Source organism: Saccopteryx bilineata, chromosome 4 (genome assembly GCF_036850765.1).
Source record: "Saccopteryx bilineata isolate mSacBil1 chromosome 4, mSacBil1_pri_phased_curated, whole genome shotgun sequence".
Taxonomy (NCBI): Eukaryota; Metazoa; Chordata; class Mammalia; order Chiroptera; family Emballonuridae; genus Saccopteryx; species Saccopteryx bilineata.
The window spans coordinates 70,035,717-70,049,825 of NC_089493.1; the positions used below are offsets into that span (position 1 = coordinate 70,035,717).

General features: G+C 41.0%; 1 protein-coding gene across 1 annotated transcript in view; it reads left to right on the forward strand.

Annotated features, from left to right (window-relative positions):
* Positions 1 to 14,109, forward strand: part of USP50 (ubiquitin specific peptidase 50) — a 50,314-nt gene that overhangs the window by 5,215 nt on the left and 30,990 nt on the right. Inside the window, exons 4-5 of the mRNA XM_066276418.1 lie at positions 2,103 to 2,312; positions 3,539 to 3,681. Coding sequence (XP_066132515.1) covers positions 2,103 to 2,312; positions 3,539 to 3,681 — 353 coding nt within the window. The remainder of the gene's footprint in view (positions 1 to 2,102; positions 2,313 to 3,538; positions 3,682 to 14,109) is intronic.

Consider the following 14,109-nt stretch of genomic DNA (forward strand, 5'->3'; position numbering starts at 1 on the left):
CTCACACCTGTCAAATGGCTATTATCAATAAATTAACAAACAACAAGTGTTGGCAAGGATGTGGAGAAAAGAAAAGAAAACTTTGTGCACTGTTGATAGGAATGCAGACTGGTGCTGCCACTGTGGAAAGCAGTATGGAGTTACCTCAAAAAATTAAAAATGGATCTGCCTTATGACCCAGCGATTCCACTTTATGGTGTACACGTGAAGAAACACAAAACATTAATTCAAAAGAATATGTGCACCCTTATGTTTACCACAGTGTTATTTACAATAGCTAAGACTTGGAAGCAACCCAAGTGCCCATCAATAAATTAGTAGATAAAAAAGCTTTGGTACATATATGCAATGAAATACTACTCAGCCATAAAAAAGAAGGAAATCTTACCTTTTGTGACAGCATGGATGGACCTAGACGGTATTATGCTAAGTGAAATAAGTCAGAGAAAGACAAATATCATATTATTTCACTTGTATGTGGAGCCTAAAGAGCAAAATAAACTAACAAAATAGAAACTGTCATAGACACAGCTGTCAGGAGAGAGGTGGGTTGGGGAGCTGGGTGAAAAAGGTGAAGGGATGGAGAAGTACAGGCTGCTAGTTACAATATAGTCACAGAGATGTAAATTACAGCACAGGGAATATAGTCAACAATATTATAATAACTATATATAGGTGCCAGTTGGGTATTGGAAATAACAAAGTAAACCCTTTGTAAAGTGTATCATTGTCTAGCCTGTCCAGGTGGTGGCGCAGTGGATAGAGCATCAGACTGGGATGTGGAGGACCCAGGTTCTAAAACCTGAGGTCGCCAGCTTGAGCACGGGCTCATCTGGTTTGAGCAAGGCTCACCAGCTTGAGCCCAAGGTCGCTGGCTTGAACAAGAGGTTAAAGCTGTCTGCTATAGCCCCTTGGTGAAGGCACATATGAGAAAGCAATTAATGAACCACTAAAGTGCCGCAACAAAAAATTGCTGTTTCTCATCTCTCTCCCTTCCTGTCTGGCTGTCTCTGTCTGTCCCTCTCTTTGTCTCTCTCTGTCGCTATCACACACACAAAAAAAGTATATCATTGTCTGACCACTATGCTGTACACTTGAAACTAATACAAAATAATATTGAATGTTTACTGTAATTGAAAAAGTATTAAACAATAAAAAATGCCCTGGGCAGATAGCTCAGTTGCTTAGGGTATCATCAGAAGCACAGAGGTTGCCGGTTCAATCCCAGTCAGGGGCAGATCAATGTTCCTGTCTCTCTCTCTCTCTTCCTTCCTCTCTCTAAAATCAATCAAAAACAATAAAAAAATATTTTTAGATTAAAAGTGTTTTTTAACAAAAGGAGAAGTGGCTAGGGAACCTACCCTGAAGGGACTGGTGAAGAGATCAGATTCCTTGATTCTACCTCTTGATCAGCTTGCACTGACTGGAAGCTATTGAACAGCCTGCTCCGTACTTCTTCCCAGTAAGAGCTGCCTTCAGGACCCCGTGCTACTTCTCATCAGGCTGTCAGTGTGTGGAGCCATGGTCATGTTGGGCCGTGTTAGGGTGTCATCACTCCTCAGCTTCATGTAAGGAGGGAAATATCTGAATTATCAGCGGTCCCACATAATATATGAGGAGATCTTACTCTATCACAGGGGTCCCCAAACTACGGCCCGTGGGCAGCATGCAGCCCCCTGAGGCCATTTATCCGCCCCCCCCCCGCACTTCCGGAAGGGGCACCTCTTTCGTTGGTGGTCAGTGAGAGGAGCATAGTTCCCATTGAAATACTGGTCAGTTTGTTTATTTAAATTTACTTGTTCTTTATTTTAAATATTGTATTTGTTCCTGTTTTGTTTTTTTACTTTAAAATAAGATATGTGCAGTGTGCATAGGGATTTGTTCATAGTTTTTTTTTTATAGCCCGGCCCTCCAACGGTCTGAGGGACAGTGAACTGGCCCCCTGTGTAAAAAGTTTGGGGACTCCTGCTCTATCATCTGAATCTACAGCATGGTTTTTGGTAGGAATGTATTGTTCTGATAGAAAAAAAAATCTAGTCGTTCTATTAAAAATGTTTTTATAACCAGTAGTTGATTTGGGTCAAATGTGTTCCTTAATTTAGTACCACCAAAGAAGATCATATGAGAACGGGTCTGTTCCTAGATGCTGCAGAAAGATGATTGCCAGTGAGTTCTCCATCATCACCCGGCTGTTTGAAGGGCAGCTCAGTTACAGCATCACGTGTTTAAAGTGTGAGACCTGCACCTACAGGAACGAAGTCTTCACGGTCCTCTCCCTCCCCATTCCATCAGAATACCAGTGCTCTCTTCAGGTAGGGACTCTTACTCCTAGATACCTTTTCATCTAGGCTCTATCCCGGCCCTCGCTTTTCTTAGGGACCTTTTCTATACTTTCTAGTATGAAAGGAGCTGCTTTATAACTTTAAAAAAGTGGGAAGTCCTGATGATTTTATAGAAAAGCGACATACAGACAAAAGCTACTGTGAATTCAGTTGTATTTTTAGGTACTCAATAAATCAGCCTTTATTGTAAAATTGAAAAGATAAATGGGGTTGATTTGATCTCGTCATGGCTTGGCGCACAGAAGAAATTTATACTTTCTTGCAGAACTTTTATGGCCGTTCCTTACCTCAGAGGCCTGTACGTCTATTTTGGGAAGTAGAAAAGGTTCTGGCTCTGCCTTGAGCTCTTATATTTCAGACAAAAGCTATGAAATGTGTTGGGAAAATAGAATGGATCTAGTGCCTTAGTTTTACCTCTTGAACTTTCTTCATCATGATATCAAAAGTTAATCTGTAGACAGGGATGGTGGCGGCAGAATGCAGGAGACAGTTTGGGGCAGGGAGCAATGTGTTTCCTTGCAGAGTGATACACATCTACCAGAAGTAAAGGATAGAATCCTACTACTTATTCAGAACCAGACTTGTTCTTAGATCAAACTGCTAACAATTGCTAGAAACGAATTCCAAAGACTCAAAATGAGGAGCTGGCATGCCTACTGAAAAGAGTCGGTGCCCCTCTTCCCCTTCAGGGTAATGGTCGGCAGAGCTGGGGGTACCTGGCCACAGCGAGGATGTCTCCTGTGGTCTTGGGGTCTAATCCTCTCAGCTCTACTGGCTTTATTCTGGGCCACCTCAGAGCACTGAGATGTGGTCATTGCTCAATTACCAGGTCACTTTTATAATGAGATGAATAATGTAAAACAGCTGCCCAACTTGTTAGTGGAAACGTCATGGTCAATATTATTCTAACGTAAACCAGAAACGCTGAAGTGCCGATTAAGAGACTAGAAGTGAGATGGGCACTTGGACCCACTGCAGTAACTACAGTGAGAAGGCAGCACCTCCTTTGCCAGGTAGATGTCACGCCTCTCCAGGCTGCGGCTTGTCACATGGTCTTTCTGGGGCCTTTTGACACTGAGAAAAGCATCAAGGGTTACATTTATGGAGCTCTTCTAGAATTCTAACATAAACAGAAATAAATAGAGTCGGGGTCACAGTTAATCCAGTTTGGTCACTAAAGCTTTTTACCTCAACAGGACTGTCTCCAGTGTTTCTTCCAACAAGACACACTGACCTGGAACAACCAGCTCCACTGCTCCTTCTGTGAAACAAATCAAGAAACAGCTGTGAGGGCCAGTATTTCCAAAGCACCAAAAATAATGATCTTTCACTTAAAAAGGTATGGGTTTTTGAAATTTTGTGAGATTATTTTTTAACAGCTCTGTTAAGAGGTAACCTAATGCCGTGCAACACTCTTAGTTAAAGTGTCTAATTCAATGGTGTCCAATATAATATATTAATTTTTAAAAATTTGTGGTAAAATTTATGTCACATAAAATTTGCAACTTTAACCATTTTAAGTGTGTACTTCATTGGCATCAATTACATTCACAATGTTGTGCAACAACCAACTATTTCCAAAACTTTTTTATCACTCCAAACAGAAACTCTGTACCCCTCAAGCAGTAACTCCCCATTCTTCATCCCCCTAACTCCAGGTAACCTCTACTCTACTTTTCTATATCTATAAATTTGCCTGTTTTAGGTACTTCAAATAGGTGGAATCATACAGCGTTTATCCTTTTTGCTGGCCTACTTTACTTAGCATAATAGTTTCCAGGTTCATCCATGTGTACCAGAAGTCCAGTCCTTTTTATGGCTAATATTCCACTGTGTGTATACCATATTTGTTGATGGACGTTTGCTATTCACTTTGAGTGCTTTTCTTTTTAGAGACAGGAAGGGAGAGAAATGAGAAGCATGAACTTATAATGGCGTCATGTTAGTTTTTCAGTAGGTTGCTCCTCACACGTGCCTTGACTGGGGTGGGGTGGGATGGTGCTCAAGCCAAGTCAGTGACCTTAGGGTCATGTTGATGATCTTGTGCTCAAGCTGGCGACCCCGTGCTCATGCCGGTGAGCCTGTGCTCAAGTTGCTGATGTTGGGGTTTCAAACCTGAGTCCTGAGCATCTCAGGCAAGTGCTCTACCCACTGCACCACCACCAGTCAGATCACTTTGAGTGCTTTTAAAAAATAAATTCCCTGACCCCACCATTGCAGACTCTGATTGCAGAAGTCTGAGGCAGAGTCTAAGCATCACTATTTGAATTTTTATGTCCCCCTGCCGCCAAGTTTTATTTTATTTTTCAAATTATAAGATAAAGATAATGATAAATGAAAGTCACAGAGGTAGAAGAAGTGAGCCATAGAAGAAATGGACTCAGGAAACAAGTTACAGAAAAATAAGGGCCCTTGGAGATAGAAAGAGAGAGAGAGAGAGAGAGCACGCATGTCAGTCAGCCCTGGGGAAAGAAGAGGGTGGGGAAAGGCATGGCTGAGCTCCATAGAGAGAGCTGCCTAATTTTTATTTTAAAAAACTTTCAAATCTACAAAGAAATTGAAAACTATATAATGAACACCCATATACCCTAAAATCTTCATTAGTTGGTGACAGTTTGCCACATTTCCCTTCTCTCTTCTGTCTCTTTCTTCTCTCTCTCTCCTTCCCTTCCTTCCATTCTATTAACTGAACCATCTGAAGTAAGATGCAAACACCATGGCACACTTAGCTACTTCACTATGTATCACCTGAGAACAAGGACATTCTCCTCCATAATCACACCGTTATCACGCCTAAGAAAATTGACAATAATTTTATATCACCACAGATACAGTCCATATCAAAATTTTCCCATCCCAAAAATGTCTTTCATAACTTTTTTCTAATCTAGAACAATCTTTTCCCCTTTTATATATTTGACCATTTTCCCCCTCATACTGAGCCTTTGAAGAGTCCATTGTTTAGACCAGTGGTAGTCAACCTGGTCCCTACCACCCACTAGTGGGCATTCCAGTTTTCGTGGTAGGCAGTAGTGGAGCAACCAAAGTATAAATAAAAAGATAGATTTAACTATAGTAAGTTATTTTATAAAGATTTATTCTGCCAAACTTAGCAAAAATCCAACATAAAGTACTGGTAGGTAATTATTATTATATGCTTTAACTTGCTGTAACTCTGCTTTATAAATTTTATGAAGTAAAGTTACTTCCCTACTTTATAAATCACCATTACTGTGGAACTGGTGGGCGGTTAGAAAATTTTACTACTAACAGAGATACAAAAGTGGGTGGTAGGTATAAAAATATTGACTACCCCTGTATTTCTGTTCTGGATTTATCTAATTGCTTCCCCATGGTTAGATTCAGGCTAAACTTTATTTATTTATTTATTTATTTATTTATTTATTTTAGCAGGAATCTGGCTTAGGCGATGTTGTGTACTTGTGATCACATTACATTAGGAGGCACGTCGTGACAGTTTATCCCACTATTATTGATATTAAGTTTGATCCATTAGGTCAGGTAATGACTGCAAGATTTTACCATTTAAAGGTGTAGTTTCCCTCTATAATTAGTATCACTCTGGACCTATGGACACTTAAACCTTGTGTGTTTAATATTCATTACTATCATCATTCTTCTCCACTTTCAAATTGTTTGAAATTAGCCAGCGAGAGCCGCTTTCAGCCAGCTCCTGTTACCTCATAGTTGGCATAGGTTTAATAGAGTATAATTACATGTACAGATATACAGTTCTATGAATTTTTTTAAATGCATACAGCCTGACCAGGTGGTGGCACAATGGCTAGAGCACTGTACTAGATGTGGAGGACCCAGGTTCTAGACCCCAATGTTGCTAGCTTGAGCATGGGCTCATCTGGTTTGAGCAAGGCTCACCAGCTTGAGCCCAAGGTCACTGGCTCGAGCAAGGGGTAACTCAGTCTGCTGTAGCCCCTGGTCAGGGCACATATGTGAAAGCATTCAATGAACAGTTAAGGTGTCACAACAAAGAATTGATGCTTCTCATCTCTCTTCCTTCCTGTCTGTCTGTTCCTATCTGTCCCTCTTTCTGACTCTCTCTGTCTCTGTCGCTAAAAAATAAATAAATAAAAATAATAAAAATAAGAGACAAGATGGCCACAGAGTAGGCAGATGTTCCAACTCCCACATCCCAGAACCAAAGTGGATTACAACTTAATTTTGAGTCATCTTGAAAGACCAACTTTGTACTAAACTAAGAGAATTCTACAGCCAAGGTCCACCAAAGAACCCACACTAAGACGGGTAGGAAAGGTGGAGACACGGAAAGGGCTGCCCCGCTCCCAGGAGTGAGTGGCAGTCTGGAGGGACTCTCACAGTGGGGAGACATGCCCGGTGAGTTGTGGGTTGTGGGTCCTCAGCCCCAGAACTGGAGTCCCAGCGTAGAACCCTTGAGCCTGGAAGGGGCAAATGGACTGTATTTGGCTTAGAAAGGATCCTACATACTGTTTGAGAGGAGACAGAACTCTCAGACCCAGGCTTCATGTTAAAGGGACCGCATGGAGAGCCTCACTCACAGCCACCTGCCTGGGGCTCCAGGAGCAGGGAGCACTGAGAGGACTGGAGTTGCCAAGGGAGAGTGTGGTCTCAGAGGCACAGAGGGAAACACTTTGTGGGATGGACACCTTAACCCCTGGGCTAAGTCATGCCCTAAATCTAAAGTGAACATTTTTCCTCAGAGCAGCAACACCAGCAAAGGGAAGTAATTACCCCGCCCACCAGAGGCTCTCCTACTCCAGTCAAAACCAAGAGGCACCTAGAGGCAGGCAGCATGTTAGGGACACAGGTAGTGCTGGGGTCCAAGCTACTCCTGCCCACCACACTGCTGAATGCTCACTGGGGGCGGGGGCGGGCCGACGGTGGTGGGGCATGACTTCAGGAGCCACGGAAGTCTGAGCAAGTGCGTGTGGCCCACCCGTGAAGGTGGAAGCTACAGTGGCCACTGTGGAGGTCAGAGCAAGTGCTCAGGCCTGCCTGGGGAATGAACTCAGGCGACTGCGGAGGTGGTCCAAACAGGCACGCACGGGCCCGACCAGGGAGGCAAGAGTGGAGCCAGGAGTCAGGGCTGCTGCTGTGAAGGTCTGAGCTCATATGCAATCCGGCCCACCCTTGGAGGTGGAGGGGGCTGGGATGAGAGTGGAGGTGGTTTGAGTGGTGGCATGCGGGCCTGCCCACAGAGGCAGAGGCTGTGGAAGCTGCTGCAGAAGTCCAAGCTCAAACGCAATCCAGCTGCTGCAGAGTTCCAAGCTCACACACAATCCAGCCCATGGCGTAGGCCCACCATTGGCAGTGGCTGGGGCCTGGGCAACCATGGAGGCAGTCTGAGTGGGCGCACCAGGCTCACCAGGGGCAGTAGAAACCGCAGTGGCTGCAGAGGCAGGCTGGCACCAGCAGTGCCCTAGCCCGAGTGCCTGAGTTGGCAACAGTAATGGCGGGGGCCAGCGAACCAACCACACATCAGGAGCACTGAGGTTACACCCACTGGACCCCTGAGACCACACTCTTCTGAGTGCTGAAAAAGAAGAAAAAAACAAAATAAAATAAATAAAAGGTATGGATAGAAAGACATCTGAGGCTAAGGGGCAAGCTATATCCAATACCGTACCTAATCACCGAATTATAGTACTGAGCCCAAAAAGTAGCCAGCAATAAGAGGCAGCAGAAAGTGGATCTCAGGGGAACTTGAATTTTTAAAGGAACTTCCCCTAGGCCAAGAGTAGAAAAAAGATAGCCTAGGAGTGCAGCTGATATTTACAACAGCACCTGGACCCAGCAGAGGCAGCCACAAGATCAGGATCATCTGTAGCTCCAAAAAGGTTGATAAGAGCCAGTCATAGGCAGTGACCCCCATGGATCTGCACCAGGCCCCGACCAGGGAGGTCCAGGGCAGGCACATCCAGTGCCCAGATATGGAGAGCATCAGTTCAGGACCTGATAACCCTTGTTAGAATGGTAGCTTAAGGAAGGGCTCCTCACACCTGACCCATCTAAGACATAGAAAATGGTGACACAAATAGCAAAAAGAATAGTAATAGCAGAGAAGTATTCCACTGCAAATTACAAACAACAGCTGTTTCCAACCCAAGAAGACCTAGAAACAACACAACTGAAAATTGGAGGCAGACAATACCAAACCTTGACTCAGCTAGCTACACAAACAACACACCCAAAGGAAAAGTGTATACACAGACAAAATGGGTAGACAAAGAAATGCAATCCAAATGAATCAAAAAGATAAATTCCCAGAAAAAGAATTGAGTGAGATGGAAATAACCAAATTACCAAATGCAGAGTTTAAAATAATGATTATTAGGATGCTCAAAGATCTTAGAGCAACAATGGATGGACATAATGAACACCTAAATAAAGAGATAACAAGCATCAAAAGGACATTGAAATCATAAAAAAGAACAAGACAGAAATGACAAACACAATATCAGAAATGAAAACTACACTAGAAGGAATTAAAAGCAGGCTGGATGAAGCACAGGATCGAATCAGCGACTTAAGGACAAGATAAGTGAAAGCACAGAAGCAGAACAGCAAAAAGAAAGGATCAAAAAGCCTGAGGGAACTCTAAGAGAGCTCTTTGGCAACATGAAGAGAAACAATATCTGCATAATAGGGGTTTCTGAAGGAGAAGAGAAAGAAGAAGGGACAGAGAAGCTGACTGAAGAAATTATAGCTAAAAATTTCCCTAAATTGATGCAGGAAAGAGTCACACAGGTTTAAGAAGCAAAAAGAACCCCATAAAGAAAGAATATTAAAAGCTGCAAGAGAAAAACAGTCAATCACCTATAAAGGAACCCCCACAAGGATGACATCTGACTTTTCAACAGAAAAACTTGAGGCCAGAAGGGAATGGCAAGAAATATTCAAAATAATGCAGAACAAGAACCTATAATCAAGACTTCTTTATCCAGCAAGGCTATCATTTATGATTGAAGGAGAAATAAAAAGCTTTCCAGACCAAAAAGAAACTCAAGGAATTCATCACAACCAAACCAATGCTGCAAAAAATGTTAATGGGCCTGCTGTAGACTGAACAAAGGGGGGGGGGAATCTAGTAAAAGAAGAATGTAGATTTAAAGAAAAAAATGGCAATAAACAACTACATATCAATAATAACCTTAAATGTAAATGGATTAAGTGCTCTAGTCAAAAGACATAGGGTAACTGAATAGATAAGAAAACAGGACCCATACATATGCTGTCTACAAGAGACCCACCTCAAAACAAAATAATATATATAGACTGAAAGTGAAAGAATGGAAAAAATATTTCATGCAAATGGAAATTTTAAAAAGCTAGGGTAGCAATACTTATATCTGACAAAATAGACTTCAAAACAAAGATTATAGTAAGGGATAAAGAAGGTCACTACAGAATGATAAAAGTAGCAATCCAACATATCTATGCACCCAATATAGGAGCACCTACATATATAAAGCAGACTTTGATGGACATAAAGGACAAGATGAACAGCAATACTATAATAGTAGGGATTTCAATACCCCACTAACATCACTAGATAGATCCTCAAGAAAAAAATTTACAAAGAAATAGAAGAATTAAGAGATACACTAGACCAACTGAATTTAATAGATATCTTCAGAACCTTTTACCCTAAAACAGCAGAATATACATTATTTTCAAGTGCTCATGGTACATACTCTAGGATAGATCACATATTAGGACATAAAACAAGTCTCAACAATTTTTTTAAATTACAGAGACAGAGAGTCAGAGACAGGGATAGATAGGGACAGACAGACAGGAACAGAGAGAGATGAGAAGCATCAATCATCAGTTTTTCATTGTGACACCTTAGTTCATTGATTGCTTTCTCATATGTGCCTTGACTGTGGGGCTACAGCAGACTGAGTAACCCCTTGCTTGAGCCAGCAACTTTGGGTCCAAGCTGGTGAGATTTACTCAAACCAGATGAGCCCATGCTCAAGCCGGCAAACTCAGGGTCTTGAACCCAGGTCCTCTGCATCCCAGTCCAACACTCTGTCCACTGTGTCACCATATGGTCAGGCTTAACAAATTTAAGAAGATTGAAATCATATCAAGCATCTTCTCTGACCACAATGGCATGAAACTAGAAATCAACTACAAGAGAAAAACTGAAAAACACTCAAACACTTGGGAACTATACAGCATGTTATTAAATAACAAATAGGTCAACAATGAGATCAAGGAAGAAATAAAAAATTTCCCTGAAACAAATGAAAATGAGCATACAACAACTCAAAATCTATGGGACACAGCAAAAGCAGTCCTGAGAGGGAAGTTCATAGCATTACAGGCATACCTTAAGACACAAGAAAAAGCTCAAAGAAACAACTTAATCCTGCAACTAAAAGAATTAGAAAAAGAACAGCAAGTAAAGCCATAGGAAGTAGAAGGAAGGAAATAATAAAGATCAGAGTGGAAATAAATGGCATAGAGACTAAAAAAACAATACAGAAGATCAATGAAACCAAGAGCTGCTTCTTTGAAAAGGTAAACAAGATTGATGAACTCTTAGCCAGACTCACCAAGAAAAAAAGAGAGAGGACTCAAATAAATAAAATTAGAAATGAGAGTGGAGAAGTGACACAGCAGAAATACAAAGGATTGTAAGAAAATACTATGAACTGTATGCCAAAAATTTAGACAACCTAGGTGAAATGGACAAATTCCTTGAAAAACATAATCTTTCAAAAATCAATCTGGAAGAATCAGAAAACCTAAATAGACTGATTACAACAAATGAGATTGAAACAGTTATCAAAAAACTCAGACAAACAAAAGCTCTGGGTCAGATGGCTTCACAGGAGAATTCTACCAAATATTCAAAGAAGAACTAACTCTTATTCTTTTCAAGCTACTTCCAAAAATTCAAGAGGAAGGAGAACTTCCAAGCTCCTTTTATGAGGCGAGCATAATTCTGACTCCAAAACCAGGCAGAGACAACACAAAGAAAGAAAACTATAGGCCAATATCCCTGATGAATTTAGATGCTAAAATTCTCAACAAAATATTAGCAAACCGGACACAGCAGTGCATGAAAAAAAATCATACATCATGATCAAGTGGGATTTATTTTGGGGAGGCAAGGCTGGTACAATATTTTCAAATCAATTAATGTGATTCATCACATAAACAAAAGGAAGGAGAAAAACCACATGATAATATCAATAGATGCAGAAAAAGCATTTGATAAAATCCAGCACCCATTTATGATCAAAACAGCAGAGTGGGAATACAGGGAACATACTGCAACATGATAAAAGCCATCTATGACAGACCCACAGGTAACATCATACTTAATGGACAAAAATTAAAAGCAATCCCCTTAGCCCTGGCCAGTTGGCTCAGTGGTAGAGCATTGGCCTGGCGTGCAGGAGTCTTGGGTTCAATTCCTGGCCAGGGCACACAGGAGAAGCACCCACCTTCTTCTCCACCCCTCCCCCTCTCCTTCCTCTCTGTCTCTGTCTTCCCCTCCTACAGCCAAGGCTCTATTGGAGCAAAGTTGGCCCGGGCACTGAGGATGGCTCTGTGGCCTCTGCCTCAGGCGCTAGAATGGCTCTGGTTGCAACAGAGCGATGCCCCAGATGGGCAGAGCATCACCCCCTGGTGGGCGTGCCCGGTGGATCCAGGTCGGGCGTATGCAGGAATCTGTCTGACTGCCTTCCCATTTCCATCTTCAGAAAAATACAAAAAAAAGAAAAAGAAAAAAGCAATCCCTTTAAGATCAGGAACAAGGCAAGGGTGCCTCCTTTCACCACTCTTATTCAACATAGTTCTGGAAGTCCTAGCCATAGCAATCAGACAAGAAGAAGAAATAAAAGGTATCCAAATTAAAAAAGAAGAAGTAAAACTATCATTATTTGCTGATGATATAATACTATAGATAGAAAACCCTAAAATTGCAGTAAAAAAAACTACTGTACCTGCTAAATGAATTCAGCAAGGTGGCAGGATATAAAATTAATAGTCAGAAATTAGAGGCATTTTTATACACCAACAATGATCTGTCTGAAAGAGAAATTAAGAAAACAATCCCCTTTACTATTGCAACAACAAAAAAATAAAGTACCTAGGAATAAATTTGACCAAGGAGATTAAAGACTTGTACGTAGAGAATTATAAAACATTGATAAAAGAAATCAAGGAAGATACAAACAAGTGGAAGCATATACCATGTTCATGGTTAGGAAGACTAAACATCATTGAAATGTCCATATTACCCAAAGCAATTTATAAATTCAATGCAATTCCTATTAAAATACCAATGATATACATCAAAGATATAGAACAAATATTCCAAAAATTTATATAGAACCAAAAAAGAATGCAAATAGCCTCAACAATCTTGAAAAAGAAGAATAAAGTGGGTGGTATCACATTTCCTGATATCAAGTTATACTACAAGGCTATTGTACTCAAAACAGCTTGGTATTGGCATAAGAACAGGCATATAGATCAATGGAACAGAAAAGAGAACCCAGAAATAAATGCGTATCTTTATGAACAATTGATATTTGACAAGGGTGGTAATAGCATACAATGGAGTAAAGACAGTCTCTTTAACAAATGGTGTGGGAAAATTGGATTGGTACTTGCAAAAAAAAAAATGAAACTAGACCACCAACTTACACCATTCACAAAAGTAAACTCAAAATGGATAAAAGACTTAAATGTAAGTCATGAAACCGTAAGCATCCTAGAGGAAAACATAGGCAGTAAGCTCTCTGACATCACTCTCAGCAATATATTTGCTGACTTATTTCCATGCAGAAGGGAAATAAAGGACAGGATAAACAAATGGGACTGTATCAAACTAAAAAACTTTAGCACAGCTAAAGACACTATGAACAAAATAAAAAGGCAAACCACACAATGGGAGAACATTTTCGACAATATGTCTGAGAAGGGGTTAATAACCAAAATTTATAAAGAACTTGTAAAAATCAACACTAGGAAAATAAACAATCCAATAAAAAAAAATGAGCAAAGGAAATGAATAGACACTTCTCTGAAGAGGACCTACAGATGGCATATGAAATAGGCATATGAAAAAATGCTCAACATCACTAATCATTAGAGAAATGCAAATTAAAATCACAATGAGATATCATCTCACACCAGTCAGAATGGCGGTCATCAACAATACAACACAGAATAAGTGCTGGTGAGGATGTGGAGAAAAGGGAACCCTCCTGCACTGCTGTTGTGAATGCAGACTGATGCAGCCACAGTGGAAAACAGTATGGAGATTCCTCAAAAAATTAAAAATCGAACTGCCTTTTGACACAACCATCCCACTTTTAGGGATATATCCCAAGAACACCACATCGATTCAAAAGAAGAAATGCACCCCCATGTTTGTGGCAGCATTGTTTACAATAGCCAAGATCTGGAAACAGCTCAAGTATCCGTCAGTAGACGAGTGGATTGGGAAGCTGTGGTACATATACACAATGGAATACTATGAGGCCACGAGAAAGAAGGAAATCTTACTTTTTGCAACAACATGGATAGACCTGGAAACTATTAGGCTAAGTGAAATAAGCCAGGCAGAGAAAGAAAAATACCATATGACCTCACTCATTCGAGGAATCCAATGAACAATGGGAACTGAGGAACAGAATGGAGATAGAGGCAGGATCAAAGGGTCCAGAGGGAAAGCGGACAGAGGGAAAGGGGATGATAGGATGGGATGAGAGAAGAGAAAAAT